General features: G+C 63.1%; 1 protein-coding gene across 5 annotated transcripts in view; it reads left to right on the plus strand.

The window, feature by feature from the left end:
* DOK7 (docking protein 7) overlaps positions 1-22312 on the plus strand; it is a 28271-nt gene extending 5959 nt beyond the window's left edge. For 2 of the 5 annotated variants that reach the window (XM_027600764.2, XM_027600763.2), the window contains 5 exons: positions 4152-4382; positions 8220-8420; positions 17543-17662; positions 19364-19483; positions 20285-22312. In XM_027600764.2, the coding sequence (XP_027456565.2) occupies positions 4152-4382; positions 8220-8420; positions 17543-17662; positions 19364-19483; positions 20285-21009 (1397 nt within the window). In that variant the 3' untranslated portion in view covers positions 21010-22312. Of the gene's footprint in view, positions 1-4151; positions 4383-8219; positions 8421-17542; positions 17663-19363; positions 19484-20284 lie in introns of those variants that run through there. The other 3 variants (XM_027600767.2, XM_035726115.1, XM_027600766.2) reach the window with 3 other exon arrangements.
* The last annotated feature ends 2060 nt before the right edge of the window (positions 22313-24372 follow it).

The raw sequence follows: 24372 nt of genomic DNA on the forward strand, positions 1-24372 counted from the left end.
GCGGGCGGAGGGCTGAGCCCCACAGCCTGTGTGCCCCACTGATGCCCGTGCTCTCGGGGTGGCCCGTCCTCATGAGCCACACAGCTCTGCACGCCCCCGCGAACACTGTGCACGGGCCTCCTTCCCCAGGTGGACCCTGAATGGGGCTGGGCCCTCCGGCTTCGGCCTGGGGAGCAGCCCCCACCCGCCGCAGCTGCGGGCTGTCCCCGGGCTGCTGCCTCCTCAGCAGGGTCCCCTTGGGCTCTAGTGGCTCAGCTGAAGGCGCTGCGTCGAGGTCACTGACGGAGGACTGCCTCCAGCAGCCGCTCCTCGTGCTGCATCCACGTGGGTGTGGACCTCCGTGTCCGTCCTGCCGTGGCCTCTCCTCCGGACTCTCCTCAGCCCGCCCTCCCCCAGGCTCTCAGCCCCTGGCTGCTAGCGCCTCTGAGGGCTCATGACCCCGCAGTTATTTTTACATCTGCAGACGCCTGCGCGCGGTGTCCGATGGGCTTCTGCAGCTCACGTGTCCGGGAGGGACCGGCCCAAGCCCCGCCCCTGCAGTCCCCTCCCCGGGCGCCCCTGCACCCCCAGTCCAGTGTCCGCATCTGCCCTGCGGGAAAGGCCCCCCCCCCCCCCCGGGCTGTCACCATGGTTACTGCAGGGCCTGGCGCAGCCTAGGCCAACGGCACTTCTTGCTGAGCAGCCTCTGCCTCAGGCTCACCAGGCCCCCGACCCAGCACCTTGCGCCGCTCTCCCCTCCCTCCCCCGCCTGCAGGCCCTTTGGGTTCCTGCCTCTGGGCCTTTGCTCTGGCTGTCCCCTCCAGCGCAGCGCTGATCCCTGTGGGGCCCGCCGCACTGGCTTCTGGCGTTGGGAGTCGCCTTTGTTGTGCCCCCCCTGGGAGGGTCTCGGCTCCACGCCCAGGCCCCCCACAGCCGCTGTCATCCCTTGGACCATCCCCACTCCTGCTGTCAGCTCTGCGGGGGGCCTGGCCTCTGTCTCCTGGGTCCCCTGCCCGCTCAGGAGCACAATGACCCTGGGCCCAGGGCTTCAGAACGGGAGGCTTGGGTGGGCTCTGAGGGATCCCGGGGGGGGGGGGGGCTTTCAGGGAGCGGGACCTCATGCGGGGCATTTGCCCCTTCCTGGAGCCGCCCTAGCTCCTAGCTCACTGCAGGGCGCGGTCGCTGGAGGGCAGGGTGTGCTCGGGGCTCAGGGCCGAGGCCCCTGCTGGGCCGCTCTGTGCTTGCCCGCGGGGTGGCATTTGCGGGGGGCCAGGGCTGTGTTAGCACCTGGCCTGGGCGGGCTGGGTGGTGTCCATTCCTCAGACAGAAAGCAGGCTAGGCATGGGTCGGCGGTTGCGGACGCAGGGTTGGGACGGGCTCAGCCGGTCTCCCACTGTGGCACCCGTGCCCTCGGCCGCGGCAGGGAGGTGGAGTGTGTGCGTGAGTGTGCCGGTGTGCTTACGTGTGAGTGTGTTTGTTGGTGAGCGCATGTGTGTCTGTGTGTCTGCCTGCGTGTGCACCTGTCAGTCTCCGCTGCCTTGGTTTACCTCATTGTCCCCATGAGCCCCCACCCTCCCCGGTCCCTGTGGACGGCCCCGCATCCGGCCCCTGGAGCTGCGGTGCCGCCTGGCCACCCCCTTCAGCCCTCGGGCTGTGAGCGGAGCCCACATGGCCGCATGGACAGGACCCTGACAGAGGCCTTTTGAGTGGGGGCCCTGGTGACCAGGAGACCTCACCAAGCGACCAGTCTTGCTGAGCTCCCCAGGAGGGCTGAAGCCGTAGGGTGCCCGGCGGAGCTGTCCTGCTGGGGCGGGCCCCGGTGTGCTGGCCTCATGTGTCCGCAGGGGTGCTGTGGCCCCGGAGGGGCTGGTGCCATCTCTCCTGGGCTGACCCTGCTCTGTCGTCTCGGGCCCCTGACCTGAAAACTCCCATTCTTCCAATGCCTGTGGTAAATAGCACTCCTGGGGAAGGGGTTTCCAAAAATCGGATCCATTTACTGCTGCAGATGATGTGGAGGGGAGAGGGCCCCACAGTTGCTGGGCCCAACCTGGCCCCCTCCCTACCACCCCTTTCCCACCCATGCTGGGGGCACTGAGCATGGGGTGGATGCCACCTGCCCCAGCCAAAACCAGGCGCTGACCCGGGTCACCTCCCCCCCGGGCAGAAGGTGGGAGCGCGTCATAGCCGCGTCCCTCAGCCTGTTTGGTTCACATCCAGGAACGTGAGCAGTGACTTGGAGGATGTGCTAGTCTCCTGGGCCTGCAGAGATCTGCCCTCTCCCTGTCCCAGCAGCGGGACGGCCACCCTCAGGGTGTCTGCAGGGCCTCTTCCAGCTCCTGGTGGTTCCAGGCGCCGTGTCACTTTGGGGCTGGCCTCACGTGGCCTCCTCCTGTGTGCGTGCCTGCTGTCTCCTGTAGGACCCGTGCTGTTAGGCTAGGGCTTGCCCGGATAATCCTCGATGACCCCTGAGATCCTTAACCTGATGACATCTGCAGAAACCCTTTCTCCAGATGAGGTCGTGCTTGCAGGTCTGGGGTCAGGACGTGGACGTATCCTCCGGGCCCATTCGGCCTGCTGCAGATGGGCGAGGGTGTTCGCGCATTCTCACCTCCCTACCGGGTGGGATGGGCGCTGCATCTCAAACGGAGGCAGAATCCAAAACGATGGAACAGGCGTGGGAGGAGGGCCTGAGGGACGACCGCCAGCTCCTGTCATGTGCAGGCCCCCAGACCAGCCTTGCGCATGGGCCCGTCTGAGGGGGGAGCACCTGCCTGGCCGCAGGAGGCTTCAGGGAGGTGTGAGGGCGCCGCGGCAGTGGTGGCAAACTCCATTCCAGACCAGGACTCGGCAAAGCACCGCCCTGAGCCAAATCCGGCCCTCTGCTCGTTTGTGTGATAAAGTTTTATTGGAGCAGAGCCATTCACTCACGGGTTACTCTGGCTGTCTTCAGAGTTAGGTCTCTGTGGCAGACACTGCCTGGCCCATGAAGCCAGAAACGGTTCCTGTCTGGCTCTTTACAGAAAGCTGTGTTGAGCCTGCTCGCAGCTCTATTCCTGGGAGCGTAACTCCTAGAACAAAGGAGGTGACAGTCACTCTGCCGTGCAGGTCAGGCCACGCCTCGAGGGATGGTCTTCCATTTGACCGATGGTTCCACGCCCTCCCTGTGCGTGAGCAGGTTGGTGGGGGTGAGGACAGCGGCTAGACGAGCCACAGACTTCTGCAGAGAAAACCCGCTGTGGGGGATCCCAGAGCCTGCTGGAGGGGGACGGGTGGCGGGGGGGGGTCCCCTCTCCCCGGGCCACTCTTGGGAGCAAACACCCGGGAAGCCTCAGGGGAGCACGTGGGTTTCTCTGGGCTCTGGGCTTCTGGCCCTCAAAATGGGAACGTCTTTGCTTTTTTCTGATAAAAGCATTTCAGACGCTAAGGAGATAGGAGACGGGAAGGCCTGGGCAGGTGGGGGGAGGGCGAGGCAGGCTTGTAGGAGGGACAGGTGCCGTCTGCTCGACCTTGGTGTGCCTGGGGCTACGGGCCGTTGTGGGCTCTGGCTCGTTGTCCCATTGGGATACCATCGGGATGACGGGGACAGCGACTGTGAAGTTGAGGAGAGTCGGGAACTCCAGGACAGAGGCGTGTCACCTGCCGTGGGGGAAGGGCAGGCCTGCCGGTCTTGAGGGTGGGCCGGCATGGGGGCCGGTGGTGGGACCTAAGGCCCAGTGGCTCCCCCCTAGGGCTAGAGCCCACACCCGGGAGAATGAGAAGCCCAGGAGGCCCGGCAGGTCTGCGTGCGGCAGGAAGGGGGCTCGACGCTGCCGCTGGCTCTCTGTCCGTCCCCACGGGCTCCCTGCCACAGCTCCTAGAGGCCCTGCAGCCCTTGAGAGTGGCCCGCGGGGGCCCCAGGGTTGGGGCAGGGTGGATGCAGCGGTGGGGGCTGGGGCCAGAGCCAGGTGGGCAGGCTCAGCTGTGGAGTGTCCGTGGGGCCCGTGCGCCAGGCGGGGTGGGAGATGCCGTTTGCACGAGGAGACGTTGCCCCGGAGCGGCTGGGTGGCTTCCTGGGGGTCATACCTCAAGCCCTGGCTCTCCAGGCGTGCCGCGGCCTCTGCAGGGGGTGCAGGGGTGCAGGGGGCGGTGCTGCTGACGGCCTGTACCGCGTGTCTTGCCCGGCGTCCCCGCAGACTGCCTGCTGATGCTGGCCTACAAGGACAAGGCGGAGCGAGCCAAGGGCCTCCGGGAGCGCAGCAGCCTGACGCTGGAGGACATCTGTGGCCTGGAGCCCGGCCTGCCCTACGAGGGCCTGGCCCACACGCTGGCCATCATCTGCCTGTCCCAGGCTGTCATGCTGGGCTTCGAGAGCCGCGAGGCCATGTGTGCCTGGGATGCCCGGATCCGCTATGCACTCGGCGAGGGTGAGTGGGGCCGGGGCGAAAGACCTCGTCTCTAAGTGTCCTGAGGGACCCTCACCCACAGGCTGCCGGAGCCATGCCGTGACTCCAGGGCACGACGCACAAGTGTTTGCCAAGCGCCTCTGCCACCCACCTCTGTGCTTCGGGCTCACGGTCTGGGAGGACGCGGCGCTGCCCAGAGGTGCTCGGGCCCTGTGAGGGGGCTTGGGGAGCAGCTGGGGCCGCGGGGCCCCCCAGCTCCTTGACTCGATCCTGTTAGTTAGAACTAGGGCCCTTACCCCACGGAGGCTCTGTTGAGCAGAGTGACCTTCCTAAGTGCTGCCTTTTGCTCTCCACCCTGTGTCCACCCAAGCCCAGAGCCAGGGTTCCAGGGGCAGCGAGGCCACAGAGACCCCATCCCACTGCAGCGCCCACCAGGGGTGTGGTGGCTTCTGCGCCTGAGCCAGGGAGGCCGGGGGGCCAGTGCAGCTCTGCAGGGTGGCCGGACGGGATGCAGAGGTGGGGGCCCCCGGTGCGCTCGGGGAGGAGGGCCTCACACCAGATGCCCAGAACCACGGCCGTCAAGATCAGTGACACTGTAACAGTCTTTAAAACGCTCAGGATCAATGCACAAAGCGTGCGATGAGCCGAATACCAAAATTTGGCCTGCCCTGAGCCTGCCCTGCCTTCCCTTTCCTTCCTGACCCACCCCAGCAACCCTGACGAACCTTGTCTTTATTTTTTTTTAATTTTTTTATTGTTATGTTAATCACCATACATTACATCATTAGTTTCTGATGTGGTGTTCCATGATTCATTGTTTGTGCATAACACCCAGTGCTCCACGCAGAACGTGCCCTCCTCAATACCCATCACCAGGCTAACCCATCCCCCCCCCCCCCTCCCCTCTAGAACCCTCAGTTTGTTTCCCAGAGTCCATCGTCTCTCATGGTTCGTCTCCCCCTCCGACTTACTCCCCTTCATTCTTCCCCTCCTGCTAACTTCTTCTTTTTCTTTTTTTTTTCTTAACATATGTTGCATTATTTGTTTCAGAAGTACAGATCTATGATTCAACAGTCTTGCACAATTCACAGCGCTCACCATAGCACATGCCCTCCCCAATGTCTGTCACCCAGGCACCCCATCCCTCCCACCCCCCACCACTCCAGCAACCCTCAGTTTGTTTCCTGAGATTAAGAATTCCTCGTATCAGTGAGGTCATGTGATACATGTCTTTCTCTGATTGACCTATTTCGATCAGCATAACACCCTCCAGTTCCATCCACGTCGTTGCAAATGGCAAGATCTCATTCCTTTTGATGGATGCATAATATTCCATTGTGTATATATACCACCTCTTCTTTAACCATTCATCTGTCGATGGACATCTTGGCTCTTTCCACAGTTTGGCTATTGTGGACATTGCTGCTATAAACATCAGGGTGCACGTACCCCTTCGGATCCCTACATTTGTATCTTTGGGGTAGATACCCAGTAGTGCAATTGCTGGATCGCATGGTAGCTCTATTTTCAACTTTTTGAGGAACCTCCATACTGTTTTCCAGAGTGGTTGCACCAGCTTGCATTCCCACCAACAGTGTAGGAGGGTTCCCCTTTCTCCACATCCCCGCCAACATCTGTCGTTTCCTGACTTGTTATTTTAGCCATTCTGACGGGTGTGAGGTGGTATGTCATCGAGGTTTTGATTTGGATTTCCCTGATGCCGAGCGATGGTGAGCACTTTTTCATGTGCCTGTTGGCCATTTGGATGTCTTCTTTGGAAAAATGTCTGTTCATGTCCACTGCCCATTTCTTGATTGGATTATTTGTTCTTTGGGTGTTGAGTTTGATAAGTTCTTTATAGATTTTGGATACTAGCCCTTTATCTGATATGTCATTTGCAAATATTTTCTCCCATTCTGTCGGTTGTCTTTTGGTTTTGTGGACTGTTTCTTTTGCTGTGCAAAAGCTTTTTATCTTGATGAAATCCCAATAGTTCATTTTTGCCCTTGCTTCCCTTGCCTTTGGCGATGTTTCTAGGAAGAAGTTGCTGCGGCTGAGGTCGAAGAGGTTGCTGCCTGTGTTCTCCTTTAGGATTTTGATGGACTCCTGTCTCACGTTTAGGTCTTTCAACCATTTGGAGTCTATTTTTGTGTGTGGTGTAAGGAAATGGTCCAGTTTCATTCTTCTTCATGTGGCTGTCCAATTTTCCCAACACCATTTGTTGAAGAGACTGTCTTTATTCATTAGACATTCTTTCCTGCTTTGTCAAAGATGAGTTGACCGTAGAGTTGAGGGTCCATTTCTGGGCTCTCGATTCTGTTCCATTGATCTATGTGTCTGTTTTTGTACCAGTACCATACTGTCTTGATGATGACAGCTTTGTAATAGAGCTGGAAGTCCGGAATTGTGATGCTGCCAGCTTTGCTTTTCTTTTTCAATATTCCTCTGGCTATTCAGGGTCTCTTCTGGTTCCATACAAATTTTAGGATTATTTGTTCCATTTCTTTGAAAAAAGTGGATGGTATTTTGATGGGGATTGCATTGAATGTGTAGATTGCTCTAGGTAGCATTCACATCTTCAAAATGTTTGTTCTTCCAATCCATGACCATGGAACGTTTTTCCATTTCTTTGTGTCTTCTTCAATTTCTTTCATGAGTATTTTATAGTTTTCTGAGTACAGATCCTTTGCCTCTTTGGTTAAATTTATTCCTAGGTATCTTATGGTTTTGGGTGCAATTGTAAATGGGATCGACTCCTTGATTTGTCTCTCTTCTGTCTTGTTGTTGGTGTATAGGAATGCCGCTGATTTCTGTGCATTGATTTTATATCCTGCTACTTGACTGAATTCCTGTATGAGTTCTAGCAGTTTTGGGGTGGAGTCTTTTGGGTTTTCCACATACAGTATCATATCATCTGCAAACAGTGCGAGTTTGACTTCTTCTTTGCCGATTTGGATGCCTTTCATTTCTTTTTGTTGTCTGATTGCTGTGGCTAGGACTTCTAATACTATGTTGAATAGCAGTGGTGAGAGTGGACATCCCTGCCGTGTTCCTGACCTTAGGGAAAAGCTCTCAGCTTTTCCCCATTGAGAATGATATCCGCTGTAGGTTTTTCTAGATGGCTTTTATGATATTGAGGTATGTACCCTCTATCCCTATACTCTGAAGAGTTTTGATCAAGAAAGGATGCTGTACTTTGTCAGTTGCTTTTTCTGCATCTATTGAGAGGATCATATGATTCTTGTTCTTTCTTTTGTTAATGTATTGTATCACGTTGATTGATTTGCGGATGTTGAACCAGCCTTGCAGCCCAGGGATAAATCCCACTTGGTCGTGGTGAATAATCCTTTTAATGTACTGTTGGATCCAATTGGCTAGTATTTTGGTGAGAATTTTTGCATCCATGTTCATCAAGGATATTGGTCTGTAATTCTCCTTTTTGATGGGGTCTTTGTCTGGTTTTGGGATCAAGGTAATGGTGAGCCTTGTCTTTATTTAACCATTTGATACTTCATTCATCATGGACTTTTGCATTAATTTTTATTTGTTTAAAAAAATCATCACAGTATCACTGGCCTCAGCTGCTGTGTGTTTGGTCCTGAGCTGGGGGCTTCCCAGGGGCTCGCTGAGGGTTAGGACAGGGAAGGTGACCAGGGCGGCCCCTCTGGGTGCTTGCCTGCCTCTGAACCAGCGTAGGGTCTGCTGCCTGGGAGCAGGGAGTGCGGCCCCTGGGGGCTGGAGGGCGCCAGCTGGGCCGGGGTGGGGGGCCAGCCCTGCGTCTGGTGCCGACACCCGGGAGCTGCCCCTCCCCTGGGCCTCTGCTCGCAGTGATGCCCTCTCGCCCCTCCGCTGCCCCAGTGCACAGGTTCCACGTGACGGTGGCACCAGGCACGAAGCTGGAGAGCGGCCCCGCCACCCTTCACCTCTGCAATGACATCCTTGTGGTGGCCAGGGACGTCCCCCCGACTGTCATGGGGCAGTGGAAGCTGTCAGACCTCCGGCGCTACGGGGCCGTGCCCAACGGATTCATCTTTGAAGGCGGGACCAGGTGTGGGTACTGTAAGTATGTGGGGCCGTGGGTGCCCCAGGCCACAGGCCACTCCAGCGCTCGGCTCTCCCCGAAACCCACGGCTTGGAGCTACCCACCCCACTTTTCGCTTGCCTTGCTGGCATCTGGCAGATGTGGTGGGTGAGGGATATGTGTCTCCAAACCTGGCGCTCAGCAGAGGCCAGACCCCCGCTGCCTCTGTCTGGCCCAGGCCGCTGAGGGTGGGAGGAGGGGCACGCAGCCCACTCACGGGGCGCCCAGCACCCCGGAGCGAGGCCTGCCCATCACAACGCGTGGCCCTGTGTCTGAAGTCACAGAGCCCCAGGGCATTCATGTTCTGACTTAATGAAAAAGAGAAAAAGGGAAAAGAATGAGCATGTTTATCGAGGATGTGCCGAGAACACATTTGCGGACCAAGGATTCCTCGTGGCCACACCAGCTCCTGGGTTCCTTGAGTCCCCACAGCTGGAGGCGGGGCAGGCAGAGAGGTGCCCTGAGGTGCAGATGAGTGCCAGGCCCCCCACGCTGGGGGCCGCGGTGGCTCCCAGGTGGGGGGAGTGCGTTAGCAAAGTGTGCCCGCAAGCTGGGCGCGAGCCGGGAGTGGGGCGGGAGGGGCACAGCCTGGTCGTCCTGGAGCCGAGAGCTCGCCCGCTGTGCGGCCGGGGGTGTGCCGACACCCCTGCGCACTGCTCTTCGTGCGTGGGCGTGTGCGCACGTCTGGGCCTGCGGGGGCTTCAGGGGCACGAGCCCCCTTCTCTGTTCTCTCCAGAGGAGCCCAGGCCCATGTGCGCTGGCTGTCCAGGGTGGCCTCCCGGTGACCTGTCCCATGGCCGGGACGACCTCAGCTGGTGTGCTGGGCTGGAGAGTGCAGTCTGGGTGGGAGCTGTGCACCCCCATCTCAGTTCAGCCTGGGACCCCCTCCAGACGGGGATCATGGCCCCCTCTCGTGTGTAGGGGGCCTGGAGGCTCTGAGTGGCTGGCAACCTCTCCCCACCTGTGCCTCCTCCATAGAGAGGCGCTAATCCCCCCACCGACAGTACTTCCCCCTCCCCCACCCTCGCCCCCCAGCAAGGGGCCTATCGCAGGGTCTGGCCCACGCTCCGTTCAGCCAGGTTTGGGTGGGGTCCACGGGGCTCTGGGACCTTGGTCCTGCCTGGATCTCCCTGCCAGAGGGACTGTGCTGGAGGACGCGTTCATGCTGACCGGCTGGGGCCCTCCTTTTTGCAAAGGGTGGGCAGGGTGGGAGGGGCCGACTGGGGCCACATGCCAGCCCTGTGGGCCAGCCCGCGGGGCCCTGCCTCCAAGGACGTAAGTCATGATCTACAAAGATGCAAAGAGATAGTCAAGCAGGTGAGGTTCCTGCTCAAGGCAGCGAGACCGCTGAATTTTTTGACGGGCTGCATCCTGGGCTTGGGGGAGGGGAAGTGTTTGGATACGCCAAGGCAGGCCACGGGGGTGGGGTAGCGAGGTGCAGTGGGTTTATGGGGTGGGGCAGTGTGGGCGGTGGCCCCCGAGCTGAGGGGTGGGCGAGCCAGGCCCTGGGGTTTTTGAGTGGGAGTCTGAGCACAGCTGCCCGTGCACCTGCTCTGGGCTGGCGTTGGGGGAGGGGGAGTGTGAGATGCCAGCTGGAGGCCCCTCTGCTGGATGTGCCCTTGGGGCCCTGACTTCTGGCACTTTCAAGGGGGCAGCACTGGGGTCCAGAGCAGTGGAGGGGCAGGGCACCTGGCCGTAGCTGGGCCACATGCACTGGGTCTGGGGCAGCCCTCCCCCCACCAGATCCCCTCCACGTGGGGGCCCTGGAAGAGGGAGAATGGGGTGCAGACCGCCTGGGGGTGGCGGCGACATGTGCCCCGAGGGAGGACAGTCAGAGGACCTGTTTCTTCGGAGACCGTCATATTTGCCGGACATAATGTAATAGGGCGTCCAGTTTAAAATCCCGACTGGGCGTGGGTGGGCCCCGCCTGTGAACGACGGTGGGCAGCTGTGATGTCCCGGGGCTGCCAGGAGCCCAGAGGGAGCCCCGGTGGGGCTGTCCTGCGGCTGCTCCCGGGTAAGCCGGGCCCCGTGGCGGGACGCTGACCCAGGATTCGGTCTCCCCTGCTGCTCCAAGCTCTCGGGGGGCCGCTGACCAAGCCAGCCCGTTCAGCCACCGTGGAAGACCTCGGGGGGGGGGGGGTGGTCAGTCCTACTGGGCTCTCTCTGTTCTTTGGGGACAAGTTTGCCAGGGCTCTGCCCGTGTTCGCTGGGCTATAGGCTGTCACAGGGGACCACTGCGCCCCGCACGTGTGGTCAGACCGCCGCTGCTCAGGACGGGGGCATCCCGGCAGGGACGTCAGGGTCTCGGGGCTGCCATAGCCAGTGACCCCAAACTGGGGCCTTAGAACAAGAAAAATGGATTCCTTCACAGTTGTGTCCAAAGTCAAGGTGTGGGCGGGGCTGTGCTCCCTCCGGAGGCTCCAGGGAGGCGCCTTCCTGCCTCTTCTGGGCCCTGGTGGCCCCCGGCGGCCCTGGCCTTGTGGCCGCCTGCTCCAGTCTCTCCTCTGTTGCCACACGGCCATCTCCCCGTGTCTTCTCTGTGGGACACCAGTCGTGGGATTTAGGGTCAGCCGATAACCCGGGGTCACATCTCATCTCACTTGATTGAAGACCATTGTTTCCAGTAAGGTCACAGTCCTTTGGGCACCACCATTCAGCCCACAGTCACCTTGACTGTGAAGATTTTGGAATTTGGGTCCTGATGGGCCTGTGGCCCTGGGCACGTTTAATCTGGAGGGCGGAGAGCTGGGTTGGAATCATCGGAAGGGCCTGGCAGGTCTGGAGTATAGGAGTGAGCAGCCCCTCCCTCCCCTGGCTCGGTCCCTGTGCCCCCCAGAACCACACCCCCTTGGCCACAGACGACTCTCCAGAGAGCGGGAAACGGTCCCTGGCCCCCTTTGCCCATCCCGAGTGTCAGGAGGTTGTGGAGGTGGGCTCAGGCCCTGGGGGGCGAGGCAGAGGGCTCAGGACTCTGATGGGTTTGGGGGAGACGTCGGGGTGGGTATGACCAGGGTTGTTTGGCGGAGGCCTCTCAGGGCCGGGCCAGGTATGTGGGGGCTCGTGTGGCTCTGGGTCCCTCGAGGTGGGCGTTTCCTCTCTGTGGCCTCCGCGCATTCGGTGGCCTGTTCGGAGTCAGATGGGAGTGGGCTTGTTGGCCGGGAGTCCAGGGTCTCCCGGGGTGGCCTGGTTCTCTGTCCCTGGGTTGGTGGGGGCCCACTGTGTGTGGCGAGGGCTTCGGGCAGGAACAGAGGATGGGAGAAGGGGGCCCGCCCAGAGCCCAGGGAGGGCAGGCCTTGGGGAGGGGCATGTGAGCGAGCGTGAGGGTGAATGGAGGTTTCCAGGAGGGGGCCCAGAGGAGGTCCCTGTCCTTGCATTGATGGGTCCTCCTGTCAAGGGCATTTCAAGGGCATTTCCACATCCACGTGAGCCAGCTTCCTTTGCAGAGGATCAGCGTCCTTGGATGCTAAGGAATTCAGCAGGTGGTGGAAAGGTCCCGAGCCTGTGGTGGAGGTACGTCGTGGATAGTGACCCTCAGAAACGTCCCCTCCACGTCCTGCAGGCCGGCCCCTCCTCCACTCGCTGTGCCCGGCTCCTCGGGGTGTGGCCCATGGCTTCGGCCTCTTGGGCCACGGTGGGCGTTTCTAGATGACTTTTTTTTTTTTTAAGAATGTGTCTTTTAAAAAAGTTTTTATTTAAATTAAATTTTATTTAAAAAAATTTTTTTAAAGATTTTACTTATTTATTTGACAGAGAGAGAGGGTACAAGCAGGCAGAGGCAGAGGGAGGAGCCGGCTCCCCACTGAGCGGGGAGCCCAATGCGGGGCTCCATCCCAGGACCCTGGGACCATGACCTGAGCCGAAGGCAGACGCTTCACCGACTGAGCCACCTGGGCGTCCCTAAGTTCAATTTAGTTTTAAATGACTTTTTTTAAGCGAGTAAAGGATGAAGCCATAAACCGGGAGGAACTCTCTTGCTGCGTGTTTAAAACACTTGCATTGTCCAGCTGTGCTAAGTCCTCTGGTGGGTGGACGTTGTGGTCTGCATGCCGGGCGGTCTTGACGGAGCTGGCTGGAGCCCTGGTCTCTGACCCCCGGTGTGTGTGTGTCCGGCACGGACGGGTGACCCACAGGGTGTGTGCAGGAACCCCGCTAGTTGGTGACGGCAGAGGCGGGGCTGGAGAAGGAGGAAGCCGTGCCGGGTTACAGAGAGCCCCGTAAGCTGGACTAGAGTTTGCACTGTCTTCCCAGGGTAGCCAGGAGCCATCGAAGGTGCTTGAGCAGGGGAGTGCCACCCACACGTCTGTGCAGGGTGATAACTTTGGCCCCAGGGTGCAGATGGGATTGAGGTGGGGGGCCATGCAGGGGGCTGTGAGAAGGCTCTGGATGTGGCCCGAGGCTGAGTCAGCAGCATGTGTGCGTGGGGGGGGTCACCGGGGATGCAAGAATGTTAACTACCAGTGGTTGAAATGGGGAGAGAGGGAAGGCCAGCCTGGGGTGGGCAGGAGAAGGAGGGGCGCTTGCTGGGGCGAGGATCCCCGGAGGATGGAGCCCCTGCCCCGGGCCGGGTCTGCTCCAGTGCTTTGCCCACGGGGAGGCATCCAGCCCATGCAGAGGCCGGCCCCCAGTTTCCTCCCCTCGGCAGCACGGTGGGGCACACTTGTGAATTGGGGTCATTGGATAGGGACGGTCTCAGGTTCCTGTGAGGGGATGCAGTCTGCTGTCTGGGTCTAGACCACTGGTCACGTTGCAGACGGTTTGTGGTCAATCCCAGCCCTCTGCTGGGAATTTTCTGTGATGGGGGCAGGAGCGAGCCTAGAATCCGTCAGCCCCTGTAGCTCACGAGGGGTTGGCCTCCCAGGCTGGTCCTGGCTGCCCCCAGCGTCCAGGATGGTGACCCGGGCTTCCCCCCCGGGGGGCTTCGCGCCACTCTGTTTCCTCCCGGGCAGAAAGGCCCCAGGAAGGCACTGCGTCCCCCTGCCCTCAGAGTTGGACAGTGTGGCCTCCTGGGGGGGGGCGCGGGCAGCCTCCTCCCCCCATCTCCAAACACAAGACATTTGGTCCGTGGGTACAGAGTCCCATTCACAACTGTCAGCAGGCAGTTGGGGAGACGCAGGGAAAGTGAGATCATGGGCCTGCCCTGAGGAGCCCCTTACCTGGGCGGGTGGTGCCCAGGCGCCCCGTGGGGCCGTCGGGGAGGGTGGCACGGCTGCCAGAGAGGGAGGGTCACCGAGGAGTGGTCTCGGCGGGGCCTCGCGTGAGCCGGGGACAGGGAGCAGCCCCTCCCTCGGGGATGGAGCCCAGGGCCGGGGCTCCCCCAGCAGCGTTCTGACACTCTGCCCAGGGAGGGCCGCATCGTGCAGTGTGCGCGGGAGGGGATGTGGGAACGGTTTGCTCTGTGTTTACTGTGGCGGAATAGACACGCATAGAGTTTACCACTTGAACCGAGGTCAGGAGTACAGCTGAGAAGCATCAGGTGCGTTCAGTGCCACGCGGCCGTTCCTGCTCCGTCTTGGCCAGCTGACACTCGGTCCCCAGTGGACACTAGCCCGCATGTCCCCTGCCCGGGCCCCGACGCCCACCGTCCTCTTTCTGAGTCTAGGATCTGGCTCCTCTACGGGGCTGGCAGAAGTGGGCTCACGCGGTCCCTGTCCCTTCGTGACTGGCTCGATGCGCTGAGCACGAGTCCCCCCGGTTCATCTGCGGGGTAGCAGGTGTCAGGGTGTCCTTTTTCCTTGAGGCTGAGCCGCATTCCATCGTGTGGACGGATGGACCACGTTCTTTATCCACCCTCCGTCAGTGGTTGCTGCTGTGTACACGGGGGTGCGGGCCTCTGTTCGGTGCCTGCTCTCAGTCCCTTCGGGTGAACATCAGACGTGGCACCGCTGGGTCTGTGTGTGGTGTTCGGGGGACCCTCCGTGCTGTTTTCCACGGCAACCCCCCACAGCGCACCGGGTTCCAGTTTCCCCATGTTCCCTCCAACGCCTGTTGCGTTCTGTTGTTTTGTTTTCAATCAGTCTTCCTGGGGGGTGAGACTATCGGGGGAAACTTAAAACCTGATTTCGAATGAACGTGTTTCATTGAACCTCGGTCCTATCTCTCAGAATAAGGGCAGAGAGAAGGACAGTAGACGTCTCCCTCTGTTAGGGAGCCCTGTGCACAACGAGACCCCAAGGGTCCTGGTCTTCGGAGTGAAAGTCTAACAGCAGGCCGGTTGGTGCTGCCGAGGCAGAGCTTTCTAGAGCCTTCTCCGCACGGAAGTCCTCCAGACGCTTTCAGGCCCTCTCTCCCGAACAGGACCTCACCGTGTGCTTCTGGTCTCCACTGAGCCAGGACACCGAGCACACGCAGAGCTCAGGACACTGGAGGTTTTCTGGACTAACTTCCGACAGGAATCTGCCCACGGAACTGGGCACACGTTTGGACGGAAGAGTGTTTCTTTCTCGGGGCTGGGGACTCTTTCCGTGGGGTGCAGCTGTCTTCGCATTCGTATATTGTCCTAGGGATTTACTGCATTTGTAAAGCCTGTGAGGTTTGCCTTCGGCCCCGGAGAACCCACAGGGTCTGCCCACAGCAAAAGGTGGCCATCAGCTCGGGCAAGCTGCTGGCCTCCCGCTCAGCACACTCTCGCTCCTCCCTGTCTCCCCACGTCAGTGATCACAGAGCAAGAAACACCCCAGCACTTGGCGGCAGTTTCCTTGCTTGTGATTCTGTGGGTCAGGGATCTGCTCCATGTGGCGGACGGATCACTCAGGGAGTGGCGCTGGGGGGTGGCCTGGCTGGGAGGCCCAGGATGGCCCCAGGCACAGACCCTGCGTGGGGCTGGGGCCTCGTGGACTGGGAGGAGGTGCAGGGGCTGTCTTTGAGGGTGGCCGCGTGGCAAAGGAGGCCGGGCCCGACCTCCTCCGGCCCTGCAAGCAGGCAAGCAAACAAAAGTTCCAGGAACACTCTCTTGGGGAAGGCCCACTCGCCTCCGCTTCCTTCTTCCCACCACACCGAGTGCTGGGGTCCCCTGGGCAGCGGGCCCTGGGTGAGGCACCGGGACCCCAATGCCTCAGAAGGAGCCCCGTCTGTGAGACGCGGGGCCTGGCGGCCAGGACAGCTGCACATGAGGGCACGTGCCAAGTAAAGGATCACAGGTGTGACCCAGAGCGGGGGCTCCCTCCAAGCAACACCGAGTGAATGATCAGGGCTCAGGGGCCGGGAATGGCGGTGTCAGGTGAGCGGAGTCTCTGCAGGTGAAGTGGATTACAGGTAGCTGAGGGGTGTGGAGGGATGGGGGTGGCCACCTCCTGTGGGGAGGGCTCGGGTGAGCTGCCCAGGCTTGGGGAGCTCCCAGGGTCCCCAAAGCCTGGGGGAGGGAGGGGGGCCCGCAGAGGCCAGCCGGTGGTCAGGGAGCTGTGTCCCAGAGGCTTCGCCTCGAGGCTCGGGCAGCCCGGGCCCTGGGAGCCATGTGCCGTCCCCAGGGAACCTCTGCGGTCAGCTCCCTGGCGTGCCTGGGGGTGGCAGCCGTGCTCCCAGGCCTCACCGGCTGCGTCTCGGGGAGCGTGATGCTCAGCAGACGCCTGGTGGAATGCCGACGGCTCCCCTCCCTTTGTAATGTGGTTTTTTATAGTCGGGGGACTGGTTGTGCCGCGGCCTCTGCCAGTTGTCTGTAAGCTCGGGATTAGGGGCCCGGCCCTTTGTGCGGGCTGGCAGGCCTGCCCCTCGCTGGGGCAGGGACGCCGTGGGCCAGCCTTCTCCTCACCTGCCCCCCAGCCCCGGGCCTGCCCTCCAGCTCCTGGGCCCATCAACTGGCCGGAAGCTCTGTGGCGCCCGGACGTGTGCAGGTGGCCCACCAGTCAGGCTGGAGTCCCTCGGGGCCCCCTCTGGGCCTCAGTGCACTCGCCCCTAAGCGGGCCTGTCACCCAGTTCGGGGGGCCTTGAACGGATGGAGCTCCAGTGACCGGAGGGTGCCGCAGCCCCCCAATCCCTGGGGTGGCATTCCCCGTGTGGGGGCTGGCCCGAGCCCCTGGGATCCCGGGAAGACAGGCCGTGACTGGGGCCGGCGGCCGAGGTTTAACCGGGGAGCCTGCCCTTTCCCACCCCGGCCCGCCCGCGGGGGCGCCCCTGGGACCTGGCCTTCAGAGCGGGCAGGCCCTTCCTTGGGCGACAGGCAGAGGGCAGGGCGCGGAGAGATTCTTGTGTGGTGACGCCAGCCGAGTGTGCAGCCCCACGTGGCCCGGTGTCCCCATTCACTGGGCAGGCGGTGAGGGATTTCATTCACCCTGGCGGGGCTCCGGCCCAGCGGGAGGGCGGCCGGGCCCGGGGCGCAGCCGGGCTGTGCTGACTCACGCGGCCTGCCCTCTGCTGGCTGGGGGCCCCAGTGGGCACGACCTCAGCCTCCACCCTCACACCGTGGGCCCGTTTCGCACCCGAAAATGCACCCAGGAGGGGGGCCCGTGCAGTGGGCAGGATGTGTTGCCGGCCACCGCAGCGCCGGCCGCCTCGTGTGTGGGGCAGGCCCACCGCAGACGCTCACCCTCAGAGCAGCCCTGGGTCAGGAGACAGGGTCGGGGGGCACCTACCGAGGTCGAGGTCCCCCAGCTGCTTCCTGGCGTGTGAACCCCGCTCTAGGCGGGCCTGTCGCTTGCCCCTCCGATGAGCCTGGACATCGAGAGAACCGGGACACCCTCACCAGCCTCCTCCTGCGGCTGCGTCCTCCTGAGGCGCCCCCAGGAGCCCCGTCCTGGCCAGTGGAGGCCGACGGGTTAGACCGAGGACCGGCAGGGCGGGACCCCCTCTCCCCGCGCCGTCCTGACACCCAGCACAGTTGCCTGGCCTGGGCTGGTGCGCACAGGCCCCGGACGGCCAGGCCTGCACCCCGGCTGCCCGGACGAGGGGTGTGGGCCTGAAGGACAGAGCAGGGCTTACCAGGGCCAGGCAGAAGCCCATCCGGGTGCTCAGGGGACACTCCCCGCCACCCCCCGCCCCTGCGTGTGTGGTCTCATGGGTTCGCTCCAGGTCCCCGCGTTCTGCATCCTGGGGGCCCCAGGGCCCATCCTGCAGCGGTCCGGCCCTAGCCGTGCTTCCGACACCAGGGTCTGTCCTCCCTCTGCAGGGGCCGGAGTCTTCTTCCTGTCCTCAGCCGAGGGAGAGCAGATCAGCTTCCTGTTCGACTGCATCGTCCGTGGCGTCTCCCCAACCAAGGGGCCCTTCGGGCTACGGCCGGTTCTCCCAGGTGTGTGTGGGAGTGTGGCCCGGTGGGGAGGGGCCGGGGCCGCCCGATCAGTCAGCAGGGTTGGGTGGGCTGCCATCCGTGCAGGCTGCCTGCAGGGAGGGGTCACGCTGCCCGGCTCCCGAGGGGACAGCTCACGCCCTCACTGCCCTCCCTCCACGGGTCGCAGCCCTGGTGACGCTCGGGGGCGGGGCCTCCGGTTGGGACCCATATGCTGTGGGGCACCAGGTGGGGCACCAAGAGGCCAGAGACCCTGTGTGGGTCTTGCGGACACCTTCTGAGCCACTCTGGGGTGGGGGTCTTGCCCCACGTGGCTGGGACTGTGGGCTGGGCTTTGCGTTTGGGCTGGAAGTTGCCTTGTGAGCTGGCCTGGTGGGTGGGGTCTCACCGGCGGGTGGGCGTGAGGCTGCACTGAGCTCACCTCACCTTGCTCCCCCTTCCCCGGTCGTGGCTGGGGCGCATTCTCCAAGAGCCCTGGGCCGGGACAGAGCAGGCACCGTGGGGCTGAGGGCAGGGCTGGACCCCCGAGGCCCTGGCCCCTCCCTCCCACTGGAGGAAGGTCTGCCCTCCCCTGGGGGACGGCCCGGGAGGGACGAAGGCTGGTGCTCGTCGCCGTGACCTCCGTTGGCCGAGGCCCCCCGGTGGGTGGTACCCAGGATTGCTGGTACCGCCAGAGCCCAGCGAGGCAGTGCTTGTCACCCTGTCCAGGTGGGAGAGACAAAGGCCTGCGGCCAGGCGGCAAGTGGTCCGTGTCTCCTTGCATGCGCACCCCAGGGCGGGTCATTCGGAGCCACCTGGGGACGACAGAAGCGAGCGACCCGCCAGGTCCCCCCTCTCCCAGCACGGTCCCTCAGCCCAACTCCACACCCCACACAGGCCCCACGCTGGACGGGCTCAGGACAGAGGAGGTGGCTCCTGGGGCCAGAGCCTTTGCGGTCTGGGCTCTGCGGGATGGTGTGGTAGCGCCCTCTGCTGGCGCCCTCCTGCCTCGCAGCCGCAGGTGCCGTGTAGACCGCGGGGTGTGGACGGGCCTGGCTAGCGTTGCGTCTAGGCCCTGACAGGCTCATCGGGCTCTGCAGAGATGTGGGCTCCCCTGGGTCAGCAGCCTCGTGCTGCAGCCTTTCTGGGGTCCTCTTGTGTTCACCCCCCGCTCAGTCGGACTCACGTGGACACTGAGGCCCAGAGAGGCAGACAGTGGGAGGGGAAAGGGGAGGGTCCCGAGGTCCGCCCTGCCCCGAGCACAACCCTGTGCACTCCGTCCTGGTCCCACCACGATCAGGGTGCCACGTCCCCGCACCCCCACTTTGCAGATGTGGACGAGGGGCTCAGGGAATCCGTGCAGCACCAGAGTCTCTCTGCCCTATCGCTGCCAGACGGGAAGTGGTCAGGAGGACACACCCGCCTCCCCACCCTGGGCCTCGCCTGCCGGTTTTGGGGCACAGGACATGGGCTGGTGGCCGGGGGCCTTGGAGGGGGCAGGCGCCCTGAGACTGGTGTCCCGTGGCTGGGGTGCAGGCGTGGGGAGGAGCTGGGACTCCCGGGGGTCCCCCGTGGCCCTGCTGTGGCCTCGAGGCACGCCCAGCACGCATGTGGCCCCGGTGGTGTGGGACTCACCGGGACGTCCCGGGCGGCCGGTCCCCCGCGGCCGAGGGTCTGGGGCGGGGACCGAGGCTGCGTCTCTGCTGATTCTCTTCTCTGCCACAGACCCGAGCCCTGGGGGACCCGCCACCGTGGAGGAGCGAGTGGCCCAGGAGGCCCTGGAAGCCCTGAAGCTGGAGAAGCGGCTCAGCCTCCTCGCCCACGCGGTCCGGCCCGGCAGCGGAGGTAGGCGGCGTTCATTCCCCCTGGGCTCCCTCATTCATTCATTCCTTCCCCCTTCTGCTCACTCATTCATTCCCCCCTCTGCTCATTCATGCATTCATTCTCTCTCTGTTCATTCATTCATTCATCCCTCCTCTGCTCACTCATTTGTTCCCTCACGCATGATGCCACAAACACGGTGCGCTGGCCTCGGCCCTGACTGGAGGCACGGTGCTTCGAGAGAGCTGGGAGAGCTGGTGTGAATTCTTGCTGCCCGGCAGCCGCGTGGCCTGGGTAAGGCCACGGCCTCTTGTGCTCAAGCTTTACTGCTCGTGCCCAGACAAAAGGGCCCCTCCTCCGCAGCCCACGCTCTCGGTTCGCTGCAAAATGGACAGAAGGGGGCTGTGGCCCTGCAAGGGGCCTGCCTGGGGGTGTAGGTGGGGGTGGGGAGCTGCCCTGTGGGGCCTGTCCATCCTCTGACTGCCTCCAGTCCCATGGGGGCGGGGCGCTGGGAGCACTGTGGCCTGCCCCTAGAAGCAGGGAGCCTCAATTTGTATTGAGCCGCGACCTTATGGGGGCTCACAGCTGGTTCGCGGAGGGGGGTGGCCGAGGGGGTGGGAGGGAGGGCGCGGATTCCAGAGGGGGCCAGAGGGGTGGAGGACTGGTATCCGGACGAGGGGCCTGACTGGGTGAGCTGGCTCGTGCACCAGCCTCCAGGCAGTGCGGGCGCCTGGGGAGGGGGCGGGGTGGGCCCAGAGAGCGGTGAGCCCGCCCCAGCCCCCAGTGCAGCGTCCACACCCCCGACCACCGCGCGCTCTGCCTCAGGGGATGACCGCAGCCTGTCCAGCTCGTCCTCGGAGGCCAGCCACTCGGACGTCAGCGCCGGCAGCCGGCTCACCGCGTGGCCGGAGCCGCCCTCGTCCTCGGCCGGCACGTCGCAGGAGGGCCCGGGGCTGGCGGCTGCCCAGGCCTCCGGGGAGGTGGCGCCGGGCACCTCGAGGCCGCCCCCCAAGCCGCTGCGGCCGCGGCAGCTGCAGGAGGTCGGCCGCCAGGGCTCGTCGGACAGCGGCATCGCCACGGGCAGCCACTCCTCCTACTCAGGCAGCTTCTCCTCCTGCGCCGGCAGCAGCCTGGACGTGTGGCGTGCAGGGGACGAGTTTGGCTCCCTGCTCAGCCTGCCGCCGGCGGCCGGGGTGCCTGAGCCTGGCCTGTGCGCCTGCCCACCGGGGACAGCCGAGTACCAAGTGCCCACGGCCCTGCGGCACCATTATGACACGCCGCGCAGCCTGCGCCAGGCCCCCAGGGACCAGATCCCGGCCGTGCAGGGCGGCCCCGAGGACGGTGGGGCCGGGGACTTGGGTGGCCAGATGTCTGCGGGGTGTCCCTCCGGCTGGCTGGGCGCAAGGCGGCGGGGACAGGCGATGGAGGCCCTGGGCTGCGAGGCCCCTGGCGAGGGCTGGGAAGCAGGCAGCCCCCACGCTGGGCCTCCTGCAGCTTTCTTTTCCACCTGTCCGGTCTGTGGAGGACTCAAGGTAAACCCCCCTCCCTGAGAGCCTCAGGCCAGGCCCGCTGCCGCGGGGGAGGGGTGGGGGGCTGGGTTCTGCCCCTCCAGGCAGGAGGGGGCGGGGCGCCCTTTGTGCTGTCAGTGAAGTCAGCAACTGTGGGCACAGTGGGGAGGGCCTGGAGGGAGGGGTGACAGCCCCAGAACCTGCCCTCTGGGGAGCGGAGCCTGCAGGGAGGGCCCCCAGGACCTGGAGAGGCCCAGCAGCCTGCCGCTGAAATGCGTTCTGGAAAGTGGGACGCTCGGGGCGGGGCAGGCTGGGGGCCCATGGAGTCCCAAAGCCCGAGCGAGGATCAGGTGCTGGGGGCACAGGCGGGCGCTGTGTCCTAGCCAGCTCGTGCCAGGCCCTTGGGGTGATCAGGGCTGGGAGGCCCCTCGCTGGCCGCGGCCTCCCCCCTGTCCTGTTCCACCGCCTACCTGGTGGACGCCGTGCTTAACCTCTCAGATCCGTCCCCTCCGTTGTGCACGGTCAGGCTGTCCGCTAAAACTCAGCTTCCTCCGCAGCAGTTGCAGACCCGGATTCCCGGGACAGGCGTGTGGCACGGGGCGTGCAGGACAAGCTTTACTTGTCTGCCCCATGCCTCCTCTGTGAAGCAGCACCACAGGGGGCCCATATTACAGGGCAGGAAACTGAGGCTCAGGAGGTGCAGGGACTTGTGGGGTCTGGGTCTCCTGCCTCGTGGACCTCCATGGCTCACCCACCGGGCTGTTCCAGAACCTGCAGGCTCCCGGGCGAGGGGTGGGCAGGGAGGGCCCCGTGGCAGCCCCCCACTCCCCGGTGCAGGGAGCAAGGCGGTGATGTCCTTGCATTGGCCAGCCCAGCAGGGTCAGCTTGCCCGGAGTCCCCTGTGAAGGCCCCGGAGGCTGCAGCTCACGCCCCTGCCACCCTCCTGGCTGAGCCGGAGCCTAGTGGTCGGGACCAGAGGAGGCCAGGGCTCCGAGGGCCCGTTCATTTGCATTTGGCGGGCACGTGGGCGGCCCAGGGGTAAAGCTGCTTCCGGCGCCCTCCGTGGTCTGTCTGCTTGCCTGCATGGCAGCTGCCGTGCCTGGTTTTGTACATTCGTTCTGCAGTTCCGTGCCCCCGCGAGAGGCGGGGCCCGTGCCCATGCGGTTCCAGACCCGGGCTGGCGCCGTCCTGCGCTGTCTGGAGCCAGCCCCCAGCCGGGGGGCAAACAGCTCGCCTGTAAAGATTTTGCTCTGTACCTTTCCTGTCGGCTAAAGACCTTTGTTGCTCTCTGACGTCTTTAAAATCTGACACTTTGTAATACATTCTTAGACTGGAAATAAAATGTTCTTTTCTTACCGTCTTGTCCTTTTCCATTTGCCAGCCTCCCCACCTCCCGCCCCGGCCCTCCTGGTGGGGCCTCTGACGGTCTCCAAAATCTGGGGGCCCAGCCCCCAAGCCTATGGGTCTCAGGGGCCAGCATGAGGCCTCGCCTGTGTGGTCTGCCTTAAGCTCGAACGCACTGCACTGGAGGCCTGAAAAAGGAGCGGCAACTCCCGACAGCCCATGGGGCCTGTGTGCGTGTGTGCGTGCACGCACACTCGCATGCGTGTGGTGTGTGCGTGTGCGCACGTGCGTGATATGTGCGTGTGTGCGATGTGCGCGTGTGTGCGTGCATGCGCACTTGCATGTGTGTGGTCTTCGTGTGTGCGATGTGTGCGTGTGTGCGATGTGCGTGTGTGCGTGCATGCGCACTTGCATGTGTGTGATGTGTGTGCGTGCATGTGCACTTGCATGTGTTTGCGTAGTGTGTGCATGTGCACTTGCATGTGCATGATGTGATGTGTGCATGTGCATGCATTCGTTTGCATGTGTGTGCATCATGCAGTGTGTGTAATGTGTGTACATATCCTGCGTACATTTGCGTGTGTGTGCATGGTGTTTGTGCATGTCTGAGGTGGAGTGTGTGCACACGTGTGTGCATGTGTGGTGCGTGCCCAGGAGTGTGCATTTGTGTATACGGATACGTTTGTGTGGTGTGTCCGTGTGTACAGATGCACACGTGTGCACATGTGTGTGGTCTGAGTGATGTGTGTGCACATGTATGGCATGTTCCCCTGTTCACTGGAGGCCACGGGGAGGTCCTCGGTGGTTGCTTGGGCTCAGGCAGGTGGCTCCCCGTGTCCAGGTGACGCCAGGGAGAGTCCTGCTCTGTGCCTGGAGCCCCCACCCCCTCCCATCTCCCCCCTTTGGGTGGCAGAGCCCCAGGGACCCCAGCTCACGTCTCCTGCACGTCACGGGGACCCACGCCCTGCCCTGTCTCTCCCATTTTCACCCTTGCTCACCGCCCTCCCGGGGGGCCAGCTCTGCGCCCCAGAGTTGGGAGCTCTGGGTGGGGTTCCTGCAGCGTGAGGAAAGCCAGGCTTTGGGGGCTGAGCGGCAACGGCCCCGCCAGCTGGGTGGCCTCAGGCAAGTTACTACACCTCTCTGAGCCTCCGTTTCTTCCTGCATAGATGGGGACAACAGTCCTTACCTCCCCAGACACACGGAGAGGGTCTAATGAGGTGGTAGATGCACATGGGCAGTAGATGTCTATTCACGGGATGCTGTCACTAGACCCGGGGTGCCCCGGCCAGTCTGGCTGCAAAGGAAATAAGGCTGTGAGCTGCAACGCCGCGAGACGGGGGGTGGGGGTGGTGTCTGCTCCTGCCGGGGCCCCTCATTGTCTGGGCTCAGTCCTGCTGCACTCGCACGGGTCCCCAGCCCCAGACGGGAGGGGTGGGCAGGCGTCTGCAACCAGAGGAGGGAGGGGCCCACGGGAGTGGCCACTGAGCACTGTGGCCCTCTGGGGGCTGTTGGTGGCCAAGGCATCTTGTGGGATGGCGTGGCTCCGGAGGAGGAGGGCCTGGCCCTCCACAGTGAGTGTGTGCCTCAGCTGCCCCTGCACCCCAGGGCGGCCCTGGGGATGGGGTCCGGGGCTCAGGGGCCCTGCCTGCTGGGGCCGGGCGCAACCAGAGTGGGCAGACCCGTGCCAGGAGTCCTTCCTCCTTGTCTCTTCAGGGCGTGTGCAGCCCACCGGCCCAGACCTGGGGGTCAGGGGTCCTGGCCCCCCTCAAGGGGAAAGGGCAGATCTGCATCACACCCGCGCTCAGCGCTGGGTTTGATGCTGTGCCTGCAAGACTGGCCCCCGGAAGCAGGTGCAGTATGGGGGGCGGCGTGGGCAGTTAGCGATTGATGCACGGCTCCTGGCCGGCAGATGGCCTCCTGTCGCAGGGTCGGAGGTCGGGCACGTCCTGCCCAAGTCCCAGGCCCGCACAAGGGCTCCTTAACACAAGGTGACGTGTGAGACCAGCTCAGCCTGGCCTAGGACCAGGGTCAGGGTGCTCTGTCTTGAGTCTGTGGCATCCA

Source organism: Zalophus californianus, chromosome 2 (assembly GCF_009762305.2).
Source record: "Zalophus californianus isolate mZalCal1 chromosome 2, mZalCal1.pri.v2, whole genome shotgun sequence".
NCBI classification, from domain to species: Eukaryota; Metazoa; Chordata; class Mammalia; order Carnivora; family Otariidae; genus Zalophus; species Zalophus californianus.